The sequence below is a fragment of the Mesocricetus auratus genome, unplaced genomic scaffold, assembly GCF_017639785.1.
Source record: "Mesocricetus auratus isolate SY011 unplaced genomic scaffold, BCM_Maur_2.0 Super-Scaffold_100008, whole genome shotgun sequence".
In the NCBI taxonomy this organism is placed as follows: domain Eukaryota; kingdom Metazoa; phylum Chordata; class Mammalia; order Rodentia; family Cricetidae; genus Mesocricetus; species Mesocricetus auratus.
In genome coordinates, this window is record NW_024429192.1 from 56715114 (window position 1) to 56735077 (window position 19964).

Below are 19964 nucleotides of genomic sequence, written 5' to 3' on the forward strand. Positions count from 1 at the left end.
CATTGAGAAGAAATTCAGGCATCAAAGAAAAGATTAGTTCCAACTCTTGGGACTAAATTGCCTATAAAAGCTACATTGTTCAGAGCTCAGAATTCACCAGCTGTGTGAGGAAATATGATTGGACATCTAATCCCTTCACTTGCCTTTTCCTATTTAATTTCCCAGCACAATGAGGCAGGTGGCAGTTTGGTCTCCATCTTTCTAAGAAGGAGATTGAGGCATAGAAAGGTTAAGTACACTCACTTCTGATCCAATGCCTAGTGGCAGGGCATAGCATCAAACCCAAGTCTGTGGGACATCAGAGCTCATGCTGTCAGCCTGTCTGCTCGGGGATGGGAATAAGACACAGCCCTGGCTCAAGGGGTTTATCATTTAGTGCTAGAATGTCACTGATCAAACAGCCCTAATGGAGGACTTGGTTCCACAGGATGTGGTTTTCGCAATGTTATGTAGCTTCCGACAGCCTCAGATTGACCCTCAAACTGTGTACCACAAAAACAGTCACACTCATGCCTTGACACTTTTCCTTTTGCCCCATTATTGAAGAATTCCTCTCCACACTTATTTATCTATAAAACAAATTACCTCAAAATACCCTCTCCGAGTTCTCATTTTTCAGTCAGGGATGTTAACTCAGCCTTGGTGAGGCTTTCCTTTGTAGCATGTATTTGAATAATACTCACTTGCCTGTGTCAGTAATTAGCTGTTTAGAATTTCTCACTTAAATGTTTAATGGGTGATAATCATTCAGATATTTTCAAATATAAAATTCATGATTCTTTGGGCAGTATGAAAGCCCAGCCAGAGTACTGGCAGGCGTAGCTGAATCTGAAGGAAGAGTAGGTGGGCAGAGTCATTTTCTGATTGGAGTGAAGATAGCGATATTCCCATCTCTCTGAGCTCTCATCTTAGTGGGCATGCTCCATCCTTTTCCCCTATAGGAGAAGGCAGTGGGTGCCTCTCCTCTCTTCTTGGACTCTGCAGGTTAGAGGCTGGCTACTTGCATGTTCATACCCCTCTTTCTAGGAGTTTCATGGTTCTCTTGTGCCCTCTTCCTTCTAAATTCCTGTTTTCCATCCTACACTCATCCTGACTTCTACACTCTTCTTTCCTCCTGCCTTGCTTCCCCACCACAGCCTTCTCCCATGTGTTCTCTCTCCCTCTCCCTGTCTCTCCCTACATCTCTCTCTCTCTCTCTCTCTCTCTCTCTCTCTCTCTCTCTCTCTCTCTCTCTCTCTCTCTCTCTCTCTCTCTCTCTCTCTCGTGTGTGTGTGTGTGTGTGTGTGTTAGTGAAAACTCTGTCTGGACCAGTGTGACCCTCCCAAGATGATGATTTGCAAGGAAGGTCCAGAACTTTCCCTGTGTGGGGAAGCTGGTTGGAGTGTGTCCTCTGTGTGTGTGGGAGGAAGCTGGTTGGAGTATGTCTCCTCTGTGTGTGGGGAAGCTGGTTGGAGTGTGTCCCTCTGTGTGGGGGGGGGAAGCTGGCTGGAGTGTGCCCCCTCTGTGTGTGTGGGGGGGAAGCTGGTTGGAGTGTGTCCCCTCTGTGTGTAGGAGGAAACTGGTTGGAGTGTGTCCTCTGTGTGTGTGTGGGGGGGGGAAGCTGGTTGGAGTGTGTCTCCTCTGTGTGTGGGGAAGCTGGTTGGAGTGTGTCCCCTGTGTGTGTGTGTGGGGGGGAAGCTGGTTGGAGTGTGTCCCCTCTGTGTGTGTGGGGGGGAAGCTGGTTGGAGTGTGTCCCCTCTGTGTGTGTGTGGGGGGGAAGCTGGTTGGAGTGTGTCCTCTGTGTGGGGGAAGCTGGTTGGAGTGTGTCCCTCTGTGTGTGGGGGAAGCTGGTTGGAGTGTGTCCTCTGTGTGTGGGGAAGGAAACTGGTTAGAGTGTGTCCCCTCTGTGTGTGTGTGTGGGGGGGAAGCTGGTTGGAGTGTATCCCCTCTGTGTGTGGGGGGGGAAGCTGGTTGGAGTGTGTCCCCTCTGTGTGTGGGGGGGGGGAAGCTGGTTGGAGTGTGTCCCCTCTGTGTGTGTGTGTGGGGAAGCTGGTTGGAGTGTGTCCCCTCTGTGTGTGGGGGGAAGCTGGTTGGAGTGTGTCCCCTCTGTGTGTGTGTGGGAGGAGAGCTGGTTGGAGTGTGTCCCCTCTGTGTGTGTGTGGGAGGAGAGCTGGTTGGAGTGTGTCCCCTCTGTGTGTGGGGGGGGAAGCTGGTTGGAGTGTGTCCCCTCTGTGTGTGGGGGGAAGCTGGTTGGAGTGTGTCCTCAGTGTGTGTGGGAGGAGAGCTGGTTGGAGTGTGTCCCCTGTGTGTGTGGGGGGGGAAGCTGGTTGGAGTGTGTCCCCTCTGTGTGTGTGGGGGAGGAAGCTGGTTGGAGTGTGTCCTCTGTGTGTGTGGGGGGGAAGCTGGTTGGAGTGTGTCCCCTCTGTGTGTGTGTGGGAGGAGAGCTGGTTGGAGTGTGTCCCCTCTGTGTGGAGGGAAGCTGGTTGGAGTGTGGGAGATGTGAGAGGAAGAAGTTCCTTCAGAGAGGGTTACTGTAGACGTCTTTGATGCAAGGTTTACAACATCTTTAATGTCCTCAATATATCTTTAATTCTCAGTCATTCCTCAGGTCACCTCCTGTGCTTAGCACATCTCAGGCCTTAACATGCTAACTCTAGGGCACTGAGCACCAGGCTAGAGGATTCTTGTTGTTCTTAACAGGGAACTATGAAAGGACTTTGAGCAGAGGAGAATCAAAATCAGAGTGGACTTTATGATCTGATGGGTGGACTGGGAGGCATATGTGGAGTCTAGAGTCAGTAATGGAGTATGGCAAGTGTGAGCAAGGATAATTGGACTCTGTAGTCTGAGAGCTTTTCTGTAAAATTACTAAAAAGTGCTGTCCATTTTTTATAGAAACAAAGGAGACGTCAGCTGTGCATATGGAGCTGTGTTTCTTGGCATTAACCTCAGCTGAGTAGATTGAGGATGTTTTTCAAGCATCCTGTGGGAGACAATTCCATGCTTTTTAATTCAGAATCTGGGGGTGTGTGTCACCTATATTTTAAAAGAACCCCAGAGGACTTTTATAGTTCAGAACATCTGACAACAGTTTCAAGTCTGAAGAGGTGTGGTCAATAAACTGGCACCAGGCTGAGGGGAGTTTTTCAGAAAGGTTCCAGGCACCCCAACTTCAGTTCTCCCTGGGGGAAGAGGTGTGGAATGTCTGGGTGTCAAGGCCCCATCTGAGGACAGGTGAGACTTGAGGTCTTTGGGCTCTCAGCTGCCTTCTGCCTGTCATGGAGCTGTCTGTAGGAAGAGCAGCAGTTCTTAGGGGAAAGGCAGATTGAGTACCTGCACCCAGAAAAAAAAGATGGCTTCTCCTGCCATACATTTATTTCGATCATACTTGTTCCAAAGAGGGGACAACAAAAAGTACCAAAGTGAGTGACTGGTAGTTGAGCACTGGAAGCGACGCCTTCCTGCTCTCACGTCTCAGCCTGACTGTTGCTGTGGTCCTGGCTGCTCCCCTTTGGCAACAGTGTGCAGTTTGCTGTGCGAATAGACAAGAATAGTAATCTGATAGACTTGCACACAGTGTGTACTTGTGTACTTGAGCCTTTAACAACAAAGTATGTTCCAGAGACCTGCAGGTGAGTAATTGCCTCAGAATGATGGCTTTCTGAATGGATGGGGTGGGGAGCTGGGGCACTGGCACACAGGAGTCAGGAGGAGGGAGTTTTCTGGAATACTGGAAGCATCAGATAAGGGAATCACCGGGTTGGGGTTCTGATTCCATATTTGATTGTAAAAGGCACCCACCTATTTCCTTTTATGATTTTTACCTCTTACCATGCAGGAAGTGGTAAAATCATGTTTCTTTTAGTTCACTTGTTTTTTCATTTAGCACATGAGAACATAGTGGTGAACTAAACGAAGCTCTTGCCCACATGGAGTTCATACTGTGGGTAGAAATAAAATAAGGCTCAAACCAAACAAATATGTATGTGTTGTACAGCCATAGAGAGCTGAATAAAAACACCTTAGGGGTTAGATTAAGAATGTCCAGGGGTGTAGAACAGGACTACAAAGTCCTAGCTACCAAGATTACCTCCTAATAGTTCAGTTGTGTTCATGGCCACTGGTCAGTGAATAGTTTCCTTCAAAGAGATGTTCCCCTCCTCCTTGGCTACAAGAAGACTGCCTCCTGCTCCAAAGAACATTCCATCTTGATTATATGTTAGATGGAATAAACACAATTAGACAGAAAGAAAGGGGTGATTAAGAAACCATGCATAATTGGCTCTCCAATCTGGTTCAGGATGTGAACATCTCTTAGAAAAGGCTGTTCTGGGCAAGTACTTATTTCTGATTGAAATGTCAGGGCCCAAGAATGGAGAAAGAGTTTTTACACGTTGTTATTAGACTGTCTCATTGTTGGCGTGGTGAGTTCAGGCTACTTTAGTGACTAAGCAAAATTAGGCTTGTCCAGAATGGGGTGACTCAACCAAGAGAGCAGAAGCCTTAACGACAGATGTGTGTGGCAACCTGTGGCTGTAAATATTCATCACCTGTCCCCTACGCAGGACGGGCAAGCAAGGATGCTGTGTGATGGAGAAAGAGGGAGACCTGATTCAGTGTGAAACCCCACATTTCTTTCATTCTCCTAGAACTACCTGCCAAGTGGGGCAGTGACAGGGGACAGAGAAACACAAAGATGCAAGTTTGAATGCAGACTGTGAACAGTAGGGATACAGAGGAGGCTGACATCCACCCTCAAAGGTCTGTAGGGGAGGGATCAGTTTGAGTGTAGTTCAGTGGGGTATACTAAGCAACCACAGTGTGTTGAGTGCTGGGCTGGACTGGGTCCTGAAATTATGAGGAGGTTGCAGTCCCATAGGAGAGACAGGCTGGAGGGCCATTTTTGTGAAGGTTTTTTTTTCAATGTGTATTTTTTGTTGTTGTTCATATAGAGTAATGGGTTTCATGATGGTATTTTCATACCTATTTGGTCTTATTATTTGTTCTAATTAGTAATTGTTGTTTGAAGGGTATCAGAGGATTGGGTGTGGTAATACATGCCTGTAATCCTAAGACTTGGGAGAAAGATCTGAAATTCAAGGACAGCCTCAGCTATATCTTAAATTTGAGGCCAGACTGGCAACATGAAACATTGTCTCAAAAACAACAACAAAACACACCAAGTCATAGAAAAGCAGAATTACTTGAAAAGGAAACAAATTGCTCTTTTATAAAAGGCTTAAAAATGGTAGAATCACACCCCCCACCATGGAATGAAAAGAGAGAGCTGTGTGTGAAGTAGTAGGTGAAAAGCATTCCTCTTCAGTAAAAATTATGAGGGACTGTGAAGACAGTCCAGCTAGCAAAGTGCTCACCTTGGCCTGAAGAAAGAGCCGTAGAGTTCTATTCCTTATTGCCTGGTTGGGGTTTGAGAAGCTAGAATCCAGCACTACCATAGTTTTCTTCCCACAATATACCTCGAGTATCTCTCTAAATATATGTGTATAGAGCCAGGGTGTGTCCTTTGAAATGTTTTAAATCTCCATTCCTGGGGCTGGAGAGATGGCTCGCCTTTAAGAACACTGGTGCTCTTGCAGAGGACCTACCAAATTCGGTTCCCAGCACCCACACCTGGCAGCTTACAACCACCTGTAACTCCAGCTTCAGAGGATCTGATGCCCTCCTCTGGCCTCTGTGGGCACCCACACACTCGTGGCATATGTACACAAAGACACACAGCACATAAAGTAAAAGTCTACATGCCTAATGCAGTCACGAGCAGAGACTTTCTTTTCTGAGTTATAATGGATAATTAATTACCCAACTCTTCATGCTTATACTTGGACATTTGTTAATCTCATTTCTGCATTCCCATACATGTTTCTCACTAGTGCCACCCTGAAATGAAATTTGAAAGTGATAGGGAAGACTCTGAAGACTCACACTTCACACATTGCTGGCATTAAGTGATCTCAGTATCCAAAGAAGTGATCCCAGGGGCTGAATTCTATATAGGAAGAGATAACATGTCTGCAACTTGTGGAATGATTGAGTCTGCATCTGTTTGCCACAGGGAAGTTCATGTATGTGTGTGTGTGTGTATGCATGTATGTATGTATGTATGTATGTATGTATGTATGTTTAAACAAGCCCATTTCATGTGAATCACTCTCCAGAAACTTCCTCTTAGCATCTGAGAAGGCTGTTACATCATTAATGAGGTATTTGGTATTATTAATCAGCATCAATTCCTCAGAGACCAGACACTAAACTGCCTCCCTTTTCCCTGGTATACATTCATATTTTGTGAGATATAATTTTTTTATAAAGCTTTGGTTCCTTCTACATTTCAAGGTCTCCATGCACATTTCCAAATATCCCTTAGGATAACAATTCTCACTTCAACATCTCTTCTCCTCCCTCTCCTGCTCCAAGCTTAAATGTTGAGTAAAACTTCTTCAGGCTAAATCACTAACCCTGTAAGAACATGGAGTGGCTACTGCATTCTAACAAGATATATACTGTAGGCCTTAGGGTGCAGAGGCCTTAACGGGTTGGTTTGTTTGGTTGGTTGGAGAGAAGTAGAAAGAAGACAGAAGATGTTATTGTCCTTGTGATCATCTATGTTGAGCATTTGACTGGAGGTGGAAGCCAGAGCCTCCAGAGCATGATAGGGCAGGGGCCTGTGACAGGTAGTACTTCTGTGAGGTGTATAGTAGAGTGAGGGATGAGTACTTCTGTGACACATATGGTAGAGTCAGGGGTGAGTACTTCTGTGACATGTTATGGTAGAGTGAGGGGTGAGTACTTCTGTGACATGTATGGTAGAGTCAGGGGTAAGTACTTCTGTGACATGTTATGGTAGAGTGAGGGATGAGTACTTCTGTGACGTGTTATGGTAGAGTCAGGGGTGAGTACTTCTGTGACATGTTATGGTAGAGTGAGGGGTGAGTACTTCTGTGATGTGTTAAGGTAGAGTCAGGGGTGAGTACTTCTGTGACGTGTTATGATAGAGTGAGGGGTGAGTACTTCTGTGACGTGTATGGTAGAGTCAGGGGTAAGTACATCTGTGACGTGTTATGGTAGAGTGAGGGGTGAGTACTTCTGTGACATGTATGATAGAGTGAGGGGTGAGTACTTCTGTGATGTTTATGGTAGAGTCAGGGGTAAGTACTTCTGTGACGTGTTATGGTAGAGTCAGGGGTGAGTACTTCTGTGACATGTTATGGTAGAGTAAGGGGTGAGTACTTCTGTGACATGTTAAGGTAGAGTCAGGGGTGAGTACTTCTGTGACGTGTTAAGGTAGAGACAGGGGTGAGTACTTCTGTGACGTGTTATGATAGAGTGAGGGGTGAGTACTTCTGTGGCATGTATGGTAGAGTGAGGTGTGAGTACTTCTGTGACATGTATAGTAGAGTGAGGGGTGAGTACTTCTGTGACGTGTTAAGGTAGAGTCAGGGGTGAGTACTTCTGTGACGTGTTATGATAGAGTGAGGGGTGAGTACTTCTCTGACGTGTTATGGTAGAGTGAGGGGTGAGTACTTCTGTGACATGTATGATAGAGTGAGGGGTGAGTACTTCTGTGACGTGTATGGTAGAGTGAGGGGTGAGTACTTCTGTGACGTGTTATGGTAGAGTCAGGGGTGAGTACTTCTGTGACATGTTAAGGTAGAGTCAGGGGTGAGTACTTCTGTGATGTGTTATGGTAGAGTCAGGGGTGAGTACTTCTGTGACATGTTATGGTAGAGTGAGGGGTGAGTACTTCTGTGACGTGTTAAGGTAGAGTCAGGGGTGAGTACTTCTGTGACGTGTTATGATAGAGTGAGGGGTGAGTACTTCTGTGACGTGTATGGTAGAGTCAGGGGTAAGTACTTCTGTGACATGTTATGGTAGAGTGAGGGATGAGTACTTCTGTGACGTGTTATGGTAGAGTGAGGGATGAGTACTTCTGTGACACATATGGTAGAGTCAGGGGTGAGTACTTCTGTGACATGTTATGGTAGAGTAAGGGGTGAGTACTTCTGTGACGTGTTATGGTAGAGTCAGGGGTGAGTACTTCTGTGACGTGTTAAGGTAGAGTGAGGGATGAGTACTTCTGTGACGTGTATGGTAGAGTCAGGGGTGAGTACTTCTGTGACATGTTATGGTAGAGTGAGGGATGAGTACTTCTGTGACGTGTATGGTAGAGTCAGGGGTAAGTACTTCTGTGACGTGTATGGTAGAGTCAGGGGTGAGTACTTCTGTGACGTGTTAAGGTAGAGTGAGGGATGAGTACTTCTGTGACGTGTATGGTAGAGTCAGGGGTGAGTACTTCTGTGACATGTTATGGTAGAGTCAGGGGTGAGTACTTCTGTGACATGTTATGGTAGAGTAAGGGGTGAGTACTTCTGTGAAGTGTTATGGTAGAGTAAGGGGTGAGTACTTCTGTGAAGTGTTATGGTAGAGTCAGGGGTGAGTACTTCTGTGACGTGTTATGGTAGAGTCAGGGGTGAGTACTTCTGTGACTTGTATGGTAGAGTGAGGGATGAGTACTTCTGTGACATGTATGGTAGAGTGAGGGATGAGTACTTCTGTGACGTGTATGGTAGAGTCAGGGGTGAGTACTTCTGTGACGTGTATGGTAGAGTCAGGGGTAAGTACTTCTGTGACGTGTTAAGGTAGAGTCAGGGGTGAGTACTTCTGTGACCTGTTATGATAGAGTGAGGGGTGAGTACTTCTGTGACGTGTATGGTAGAGTCAGGGGTGAGTACTTCTGTGACGTGTGTAGTAGAGTCAGGGGTGAGTGGACTAGTCCTACTTCACTGCTGTTACCTCATTTTCAAGTCAATATGAAGAGGTTCACCTGTGTCTGGTAGCCTGTGTTGCTCATTTTAAACAATGCACAGACATGTGGGAAACTCTGCATTCAATCCTCAGCACCAACTGATAAAAATAACAACAAACAGTAATACATAGAATAATGGTATCAATGACCAGGGCTTTTAAAACCAAAAAAGTGATGCAAAGCTGTTCTAGAGATCAAAACGGCTGCATTAAATTTAGTTAAGGATGGGACTATTTCATTGCCAATGACTTGTATTCACAATGGGTTGAGCATTTCTATCTGGTCTACTGCTCTCACAGGCATGGGGTGGGGTATGTAGGATTCAAACAGTTGTACATGGTGCCACATGTCTTTCCTTCTTCTGATAAATCATTGTTTCTGTCTTCCTTCTCTGGCCAGGTACTGGACTGGATTGAAAACCATGGTGAGGCCTTTCTCAGCAAACACACTGGGGTTGGGAAGTCCTTGCATCGAGCACGGGCACTACAGAAGAGGCATGATGACTTTGAAGAAGTGGCTCAGGTGAGATGCTCTGTGTGTGTGTGTGTGTGTGTGTGTGTGTGTGTGTGTGTGTGTGTGTGTGTGTGTGTGTGTGGGCATATGTTGGGTTGATAGTCTGTACTGCTGTTCTGTCTAATATGAGAAGGTCTTTGTCTTCTCTTGGAGGTTACTAAGTAAGTAGCCAGTAGACCTCCATGGTCAGGGTCTTAGAAAATCTTCCTACCACTATGATCTAAAAAATGTCTTGTCCACAAGGTGGTGCTGGCAGAAGATTAATGTTATTAGACCCATCATCAGCTCATGGCTCCTACTTTTGACTGTCCCTCAGATAAGTGCTTGCAAAGCTGTGCACCATCCAGGACCTGAAGGAAGAGATAGGACCTGACTGTCAGCCATGTGCCTAGAGAACAGATATGCCCAGAGAGTGTTACTAGAATCACTTTCACCTTCAGTTTAAAATTTAATCAATATCCAATCTTTTAGCTGAGGACACACATTCAAAGAGCACTGTTTTCTGATTTTGGCAAGGCAGTTGCCAAAATAACTGGTTATTTGCCTATCCCTAAAACTTAACCTGATTCTGTTATATTTGTCTATTTGGATATTTTCCAGATAGGTCCTGAAAACCCTCATCTTCAAGTTGAAGTGTTGCTGAACAGCTGTTTTTTTAAGCTCTGATTGGTTGCAATAGAAAATAAAACTGTTAAGAATAGGATTGGGCAGGGTGTCCAATGGGACATAGGGGTCAGTGCACTGAAGTAGTACCTGGGTGATCTCTCAGAATAGAGTCACCCCAGTCTCATTGCTTCTCTTCTCTGAGTTGTCCTGTAGTCCAGACCCTCATTTTCTCTGGAAGATGTCACCAAAGACGCCTTCAGCCCTGACCTAGCTCAGCTTTCCTCGGAGTCTTCTCACTGTCTGTAATGGGCTATGGCCTCTTGGTTTGTAGGCCTCAAGACGCCTATTGACTTTTGTGTGTTGTTACATTCAAATAGGTCTGTGCCCACCATGATCCCATTTCTTCCGACTCCTTCACCAATGCCTGATAGTCCTTACATGTGGAACAATGTTTTTCAGTTATCAGAAGAGGCACACTAACTTAAATTCATGCTAAATAAAGCACATTTTTGAGTTATGGATAGATAACTTTGTGTCATAGAAGACAACATGGAGGCTCAGAAAGTTCTTTAATGTGGCCACACCATCTTGCTTATCAGTAGCCCTGCTGAGACTTTCCAGGTAAGTCAAGCTCTGGAGATATCTCTGTGTCCTAGTTCTACCTTTATTATGTAGAGGAGCTGGGTATAAAATCCATTTCTGAGTGTCCATTGGCATATACAGTTTGCATGACCCAAAGGAAGAGTGGGTCTGATGCTGCCAATGAATAATCCACATTTCCCTAAATGGGCTTTCTTATTGGACTTTTATCTTTTTTTCAAATGGAGGGGCATTCTAGCTGCCAAAGACTTGGGAGTGTGTCCTCTATAAGGAAGAAAAAGGTGGGCTAAAAGGGGACAGCCTAAGCAAGGAGGTCATGAGGTTTTGTGAATGGGCCAGTAAAGGTGGAGGTTGTAGTTTGAAAACTAACCAGACCTCTTCCTTTGTCCCATCCCCACTCTAAACTATTTGGGTTGTTTAGCAACCTTGAATTGATGGTTTTTTATAAGAAAATCAGACCACAAAGAGAGCAAATGGACTGTCAGTAACTACGTGCCTGAGACCAGCTTTGCTCAATGGGACATTACTACTGGGAGATGAAGACAGAGAAATCCCACAGGAAAGGTCTATTCTTCTATTTTTAGTCTCAGTTAAGTGAGGGCTATTGGAATGAAGTGATTTAAACAAAATTGTAATTTTTTAAAGATAGAATCTCTCTCATACAACCAAGGCTGATCTGAAACTCACTAGTAGTCCAGGCTAGCCTCAAACTTGTCCTGCTTAAGTCTCCTCAATCCTGGGATTATAGGTATATGCCAACACAGAAAATTCTTGAACAATGACAGAAAGCCACAGCCCTTACTCCATGTCGTTTGGTGTTGCTCTGGTAAGAATGGTCAGGAAAGGTAAGGTTAGTCATGCTATAGACTAGCAAGCTGTAGATCACAAATGGGCAGTGCTCTGTAGGGCTGCTCACCTTTTAACCTCATCATCTTAGGAGACTTTGATGTCAGGCTGACATGAGGAGTGAGTTCTAAGCACTCATTATGTGTATTCAGGTTTTAAGTTGGGTCAGGGAGAGGGCTACTACCTCTGTTGTGGTTCCCAGAAATTTGGCTTTCTGAAGGAAAGGGCAAGCACTCAAGCAAAGGAAATGATTAACCTTGAGGAGAGCTTGAAGGGAAATAAAACACCTGAACAAAGGCATCTTTACTCTAGGATGGTAGAGTATCTATGATTGGTCACCCTGAGGTAAAGACAATTAAGGCAACTGTTCAGACAGTCATAAATTCTATGAAGAATCAGAGTCATGATCCATTTCTACCAATGAACATATGTTTTGTGCATAATCACTCTTGAATACATTTTAAAGAAATTCAAATTATTTGAAGAGGATAGAAGTATTAAGGAGTGTCCAGCCCATCCTGCAGATGGCACTCTTAGAACAAGCTACCTAGTAGCTATGCCTTGGAAAGGCAGCAGTCCCTATAGGAGACATGACATCATGACATGGGTAGACGTACCCCCAATCATGGGGAAAAAAACTATCAAAAACAAATGACCAGCCATAGAATAAAGCAAATTTTAAGAGGCATTTATATTCTTGAGGCACATTGTCATTGTGATAATCAACAAGTATGAGTTGTTGCCCTTATCAGCATGATTGTGACAGGATAGATGCCCCTGTGTCTGTTCAGGTGACAGATTGGAATACAGCACTACTGTATTGGCCTGAGATACTGCTATGTGGTGGGAAAGCACTTAAATGCCCATGGTTTTGAGAGAGGCTGTGCCACCCTGTGAGTGGTCAGCTTTATGATCTCATTATCCAAAAGGCCAGATTTTCTATAAGCCTAGGTAGCCCCCAATTGGAAACATTTATATTTGAATATACATTGCCTAATGTCAACATGCCAACCAAATCACACTTGAGCAGCCAAGCACATTTAAGTGGCATTAGTGTAATAGTTTGCAAAGAATAGTCAACTTAAAGAAATAATAAAACATGGACACAATGAAGTAATTCAGTCCATAAATCTCCATTTAGTTGTTTTGCTGTATGATGGCCTGTTTTTATTTCTCAAACATGAATTGAATGTGTTTAAAATCCATTCTGTGTTTGAGAGCAAAATAAAATGTATGGAAATAGAAGGACTGTAGTGGATCAGTGTATATGTGATAACAGGAAATTTAAAGTGGCCTCAATGAACGTTCAGTGCTAAAGGCATGTAAGCCAGGGTTGTGCATGGAGACTAAAAGTCTATGCCACCATTAATATTCATGCACCATGAAGTCTCAGTGTTGAGCATTGAAACATATAATTTCTATAACCTAATGAAAATGTAACAAGTATATTTAGCTCTCTTGGGAGTGCCAGCCTATAATCCCATGCCCAGAGAGTCTGGGAAACAGAATCTTCATCCAATGGCTGATGGAAGCAGAGGCAGACTCCTACAGCTAAACACTGAGCTGAACTCAAGGAACCCAGTGACAGAGAGGGAGAACTGATGAGCAAAGGGGTTGAGACTAGGCTGGTTTAACCCCAGAAACAGCTGACCTGACAAGGGGTCAGACTGATGGCTGGGAATCCAATATGGGACTGATCAAGACACCTTGAATGTGGGTGTTAGTGAGGAGGCCTAGGAAATCTATGGGGCCTTGGGTAGTAGATCAGTATTTATCCCTGGCATACAAATGGACTTTGGGTGCCCATCCCACAATGAGAGATGCACTCTCACCCTGAACTCTTGAGGGAGGGGGAGGCCCTCCATGGGGAACTGAGGGAGTATTGGAAGGGGAGGGTGTGGGGGGAAGGGAGGGAAAGGAAGAAGGACCTGGGATTGACATGTAAAGCAACCTTGTTTCTAATTTAAACTTAAATTTAAAAATAAAAAAGGGCAAAAAAAAGTTTCATCTTAAGAGAGGAAGTTTTCTCTCTTGTGGTGATCCAGTAAACATGGCTACTGAGGGTGACGTGGTGTCCTTTGGAGTCAGTTGCATCTTCTCTCCATCCGAGATGATGACCATTTATAGCAGCTGCAGACATGAGCAGATGGGCAAAGGTGGGAGAGCCTAAAAAGATGCCCTTTCACAATCCAGCCTCTTTGCAATGGTGAAAGGTTTTTAGGCAGATGAGAAAAATTTGAAGAAGAATGCCAAGCAAATGTCTAAAAATTAATGTCATGAAGCTGGCTGGTAGAAGGATGTGAGGCAGCCTAGAGATGAAGGGCCGCCTTGCCCTTTGGATTCTGTGTGACATTTCAGGTGGATTCAGGACATCTCCTTGCCTCTGTGGACATCAGGGAGAAGTTACAAGCTTGAACTGATGGAGAGAGAATCTTGTGACCACTCTGTGGGGGGATATTTATGTGTGGATGACCAAGAGTCCTGAGAGTCATTTTGTTTATCTTTAATGTCAATAATTGGGGTAGGAGCCACTGTTGAATATATTATGAAAGAGTCATCACATATCCCTTATCAAGTCTGTGGATTAGCCCTGACTCTACTTCCTGCTTGTTCAGAAGCCATCATGGCTGTGTTCCTAATGGCTTTAACAAACTGAAAGAGACTCCCAAGCACAGGTGGTGTTTTTAGCTCCCTTTCCATGCGATGTGGTGACTGGCAAAGAAGGGAGGCTTTGAGAAACAAATGGCTGTCTGCATGAAGTGTATTTCCAAAGTTTTCTGGGCTATGTCTACAGAGTGTGCATGATAAACTCCTGGCAAGGAGTAGAGCACATCCTGTGAAGGATGGAAGGGATACCAATGGTAAGAGAACCCTGCTGATCTGTGTGGAAAGATTTAAACGAATTTGATGGAAATTCGTTTACTGGGAAAATAATTCCAGTAAAGCCAATACCAGAACTGCCCCAGGCTCCACACCAGTAATATAGAGAGAAGCACTGTGAAGAAGATATTCTTAGATTATCTTAGGTTAAGAGTAAAATAAAACCCCATCAAACAAAACTCCCAACTGCACCTATATTATTTTTTCTAAAAACCAACATATGGCATATGCAGCAAGTAGCACACCGAAACATTTGACACAAGGAGGCAAATGTATCAAATTTCCCTGTGGCCTTAGTGGATCAACCTCTTAACTAGAAAAGTGGCTACTGAAGAACAGTCTTGGTTTAAAGAATTTGTTCTAATAAAAGAGAGAATACATCAGGGAGTTCCACGCATTCCATGTTTTCATAAAGTCTACAGCTAGGGGGCAGTAAGAAATATGATGAAATAATGGGAAAAACTAAGAAGCACTTACACACAAGCCATAGTCGGCTCCATCAGACGAAGGCAATGAAAATGTTCTGATGTATGTGGTTCTATCTCTGGAGGAAACTGTGGTGGCAATGGGAGTTTCAATTTTCTGGCTTTTCCTGGAAAGTTTGTGATGCAGTGTACACACACACACACACACACACACACACACACACACACACAAAGTTGTTAAGAGCAAAAGATTCTACTAGTAGGAAGGAAATAATTATGTATTTCTTTAAAACTTCAAACACTATATGCTATCTCAACTCCCAAGAAACTTGGTCTTTAGAGGACAAGGATTTAAACTACTCTTGGAACACAGAAGCATGGTAAAGGCTTTTGAAAGATAATATAGACTAAAATAGAATCTCCACATCATAAACAAGATTTTTTCCTATAATCTGGCTGTTTAGATGACATAGTATACCTAATTCTGAAAATTATACTTTAAAAAGATATTGACAAAACAATACAGTTGTTGGAAGGCTTCCAGGAATGTGAAGTTAAGGTGATTGGATACATCCAATTTTAGTAAATAATGTTGTTATAGTTTGGCTATGAAATGACCCCCATGGAACTCATGTATTTAAGCCTAGGTCCTGAGTTGGGGGTGCCATTTGGGGAAGTTTTGAAAACTTTAGGAGAAGGAACTAGCTAGAGGAAGTAGATCACTAGGGGAAGTTCCTGGGGAGTATTTCGTCCCTTGGTCCTTCCTGTTTCTGTTACTCTAATTCCTGGCCATCATGAGGTGAATGTCTTCTACCACATCCCACCACTACGATACTTACTAAAATCTCCAATGAACATTTTTGTTACTTAATCTGAAAGACACTATACAGATCCTAAGTTTTCTTTCCTAGCATTTGATCCCATCAACCACAACCTCCTTTTGAAGTTCTCTTCCCCCCAGCCTTGAATGATGGCTTCTGCTCTTCTTTTGCCTTTCTGCATTCTTACATCCTTCCCTGCAGCATCAGCTCCTCAGACCTTCATGAACACGCCCCAAATGCTTTGTAGTCTTTTCTAGGTCCCTCTTTTGTTGGCTCCCAAATCCTTCTTCCATCTCTAATCTTGCCTGAGACCCCTATGCATAAACTCGTTGGTTGTTTAGACACCTCTATTTTAATTTCTTTAGGAGAAACTCCAAGAGTCCATTTTATCATCTCATTTCACCCTTCCCAGGAATCTGTTTACTCTTGTATTACCTATAATAGTGGAGGGTACCAGCTACACAGTTACCCACTCTGGAACCTGGGAGTCATTCTTAGATCTTTCCTTGCTCTCAGCACTCACTGAGGTCATTGCCAACGGTTATTGTCTCCACCTCTTTAATGAGTCCCTTTTCTTCTGTCCACATTGCACTGCCTTATATACGAGTCTCCACACCCGCTGAGATTACTGCCACAGCCTTCTGTTTTGCTCTACAGTCACAGTCACCTGAAGTTCATTCCCACACAGATGCAAGCTGATTCCTAAAACTACACATCTCATCTTGCTGTTCATGTTCCATGGGTTTTGGAGGCTGTCTTAGTTTGGGTGTCTATTGCTGTAAAGAGACACCATGACCATGGCAATTCTTATAAAGGAAAACATTTAATTGGTGTTGGTTTACAATTCAGAGGTTTATCTCATTATCATAATGGAAGGAAATGTCAGCATGAAAGCAGACGTGGTGCTGGAGAAGGAGCTGGAGTTCTATATCTTGATCCACAGGCAACAGGAAGTGAACATCACACTAGGTGTGGCTTGAGCATATGTGAGACCTCAAACCCCCTCCTCCACAGTGACACACTTCCTCCAACAAGACCACACTTCCTCCAACAAGGCCATACCTCCTAGTAGTGCCACTCCCTATGAGCCAAGCATTGAAACATGAGTCTATGAAGACCAAACCTATTCAAACCACCACAGTTATTGAGTTGTGAATCCACCAAATGATTAATCTATTGATTGTGTAATTACCTCCATGATTTATTGTCCCCGATTATGCAACTTATAAAACTTACCATAGTAATTTTTCTAGAAACTCTCTGAAAGTTCGCTTGGTTTACACCAGGAGCTCCTTTCCTAACCTCATGTCATATCTTTGCTGTGGCAATCTTAGTTTTAAATTAGCCTTGCATCATAGCTTTTCTGTGGTAGTCTTGATTAGCTTTACACTGGTCTCCTGTCAATCCCCTGTTGTGGCAGTCTTGGTTAGTTTACACTAGCCTTGTCCTCTCTTCAGAGCAGGAATTCTGTCTATTTTGTCTTTTTTTCCTATCCCCAAGCACAATGAGTCAACATGCAAGAGGCACTTAACTTGAAAATCACATGAATGAATAGTATAGATTCAACAACTCCTTTGTTGAGTGGGTATCAAACCCAGTGATCTCTAAGGATGACAGATGGGAGAGAGGTAGATTTAATGAATGCTATCAGATCCTAGAACTACTAATATAATAAGTGAGTTTGCAGTGAGATAATGTCAACCTAGACAGAATTTGGCACGTTGAAAAACACAAAACAAGCCGAGCGTTGGTGGCGCACGCCTTTAATCCCAGCACTCGGGAGGCAGAGGCAGGTGAATCCCTGTGAGTTCAAGACCAGCCTGGTCTACCGAGTGAGTTCCAGGACAGGCTCCAAAACAATGCAGAGAAACCCTGCCTCGAAAAAACCAAAAAAAAAAAACCAGTCATTTTGGTTGAATTTTGAATGAAAATTATTTCTTTGAATTTTTTAATTAAAAAATATTTATGCTGAAGCCCTGTAGAAAACCACTTATAATAAGAAGATGAAAATTCTAATAAGCCCATTTGCTCAGCCCTATTCAGTTTCCATGACTTTTCCAGAGGAATTTTTAGCCACCTCACTCTATTAGCTAAAATAGGGGGAGTTTGATAATTTTTCAGGGTTTTACTGCATGGTCGAGGCTGACCTTGGACTCAGACTCTTCCTTCTTCTATCACTTTCCTAGTACTTAGATTACAGGAATTTTACCACCTGTCTGGCCTTTGAAAAACAATCTTAAAGACTAAAACAAAACAGAAAGTAAGGGTTGTATACTCATTTTGAATCAGGGCAACTAATTGGATCCAATGTGTCATATTTGAGGTTTGCCAGTTTTCTTCTTGTTGAGATGGTCAAAAAACAGTAACAATCATAACCCTTTCCTAGTACTTTTTATGTGCTGAACACTGTTCTAATTTTAAATAATATTGTATTCTTTGAGAATTTAGTAAAACATATTTTGATCATATTCATCCCCCAACTCTTCCTAGATCTCACTACCTCCCTACTCACCCAACTTCATGTTCTGTCCCTTAAAACAAAAACAAAACACACAAACCCATAGAGTTGAATTTCTTGGTCAACCTAACAGGGGTGACATCCTTAGAGAGAACAAACCCTCCCTCTCCTAGCAACTATCAAATGCCAATATTTTCTTAGCTTTGGGTGGGGCTTCATGCCCACTTACACCCCCCCATGAAATTTTGTCTAGCCTGAGCTTGTGCAAATACTGTTGTTTTTAGTTCATATGTGCAACTACCCTGTTGGGTCTGAAAACACTGTTGTTTCCTTATTGTCATCTACTGTCACCAGCTCTTACAGTCTTTGAGAAGATCACCCTGAGCTTTAGAAGGAGGGATGCAATAAAGATGTCCCGGTTAAGATGAGCACTCTGTAATCTCTTATTCTTTGCACACTGACCAATTGTGGGTTACTGTGTTAACTGTCATCTACTGCAAGAAGACATTTCTCAGATGAGGGTTGGGAGATCCACTTCTTTATAGCTATAGCAATAAGTCATTAGGAGTTGTTCTAGTACTCTATCCATGTAGCAGAATAATAATAGTAGGTCTTCCTGTAGTGCATAGTGATCTGTCTAGCTGTGGGTTCTGGGCCCTGTTCACTGTGCCAGGAATGAGTAGTTGGTTACTTCCATTACATCTATATCACATCTTGCCTGGACAGTCATTTTTGTAACTTACAGTGTTCCCAGTGGGTAAGAGTGATGTTTTCATCTTCAGTAGTGTATAGCCCTATAAAAACGCAGCCATTAGGGATGAAGAGTTTTCTGCTATCTTCTTCAATGTCTTCAAGCTCTTAGTATAAAATTCATCACTTCCTTAGTTACATTTATTGCAAGATATTTTTGAGACTATTGTAAAAGGAGTTGTTTCCCTGACTTATTTCTCTCTGTTTTGTCATTTGTATATAGGAAAACTACTATTATTTGCGTGCTAATTTTGTATCCTGATACTTTGCTGAATATGTTAATCATCTGTAGAAAATTTTGGGTGAAGTCTTTCTGGTCTTTCTTATATAGAACCATATTAACTACAAATAAAGACACTTTTATATCATTATAAGTATCTTTATAAAGTACCTTCTAAAGATACTTTCCCTCCTACTTTTGTTCCTTTGATCCTTCACTTGTCTTATTGTTCTAGCTAAGACTTCAAACACTATACTGGATATGAGTGGAAAGAGTGCACCTCATTGTATTGTTCTGATTTTAGTGGGAATGCTTTCTGTTTTTCTCTATTTAGGATTATGCTGTGGATGTGTTATATATTGCCTTTATTATGTTGAGATGTGTTCTCCATATCCTTAGATTCTATAGGACTTCAATTATGAAGGATGTTGGATTTTGTAAATTGCCTTTTCTGCATCTGATCATGAGGTTTCTGCCCTTGAGTCTACTTATATGGTAGCTTACATTTATGTTGAATAGTCTCTGTATCTGTGGGGTGAAGTCAACTTGATCATGGTAGATAATCTTTGAATGTGCTCTTGAATTTGACTTGTAAGTCTTTTATTGAAATTTTGCATCTATGTTTCTCAGAGAGATTTTGCTATAATTTTCTTTATTTTTTGCATCTTTAACCTGGCTTCATTAAAAAAAAAGGAAGTTGTCTTAGTTACTGTTGTATTGCTGTGAAGGGACACCATGACCAAGGCAGCTTTAAAAGGAAGCATTTAAATTAGGGGCTTACTTATAGTTTCAGAGGATGAGTTCATGATCATCATAACTGAGAGCATGGAAGCTGAAGCAGTAACTGGGAGCTAACAGCTGGTCCACATTCCAGAGGTAGGGGGGAAAAGAGTCTGAGTCTCATGGACTTTTGAAACCTCAAAGCCTACCCACAGTGATACTCCATCTCCAGCAGCAACACACCTCCTCCAAGGCCACACCTCCTACTTCCTAAAACAGTGTGCCTATTGAGAACCAAACATTTTACTATGGTAGCCGATGG

General features: G+C 43.1%; 1 protein-coding gene across 22 annotated transcripts in view; it reads left to right on the forward strand.

Annotated features, from left to right (window-relative positions):
• The window catches only part of Kalrn (kalirin RhoGEF kinase), a 597009-nt gene that overhangs the window by 264234 nt on the left and 312811 nt on the right, over positions 1-19964 (forward strand). For all 22 annotated transcript variants that reach the window (XM_013114480.3, XM_040750870.1, XM_040750875.1 and 19 more), the window contains exon 10: positions 9203-9325. In XM_013114480.3, the coding sequence (XP_012969934.1) occupies positions 9203-9325 (123 nt within the window). The remainder of the gene's footprint in view (positions 1-9202; positions 9326-19964) is intronic.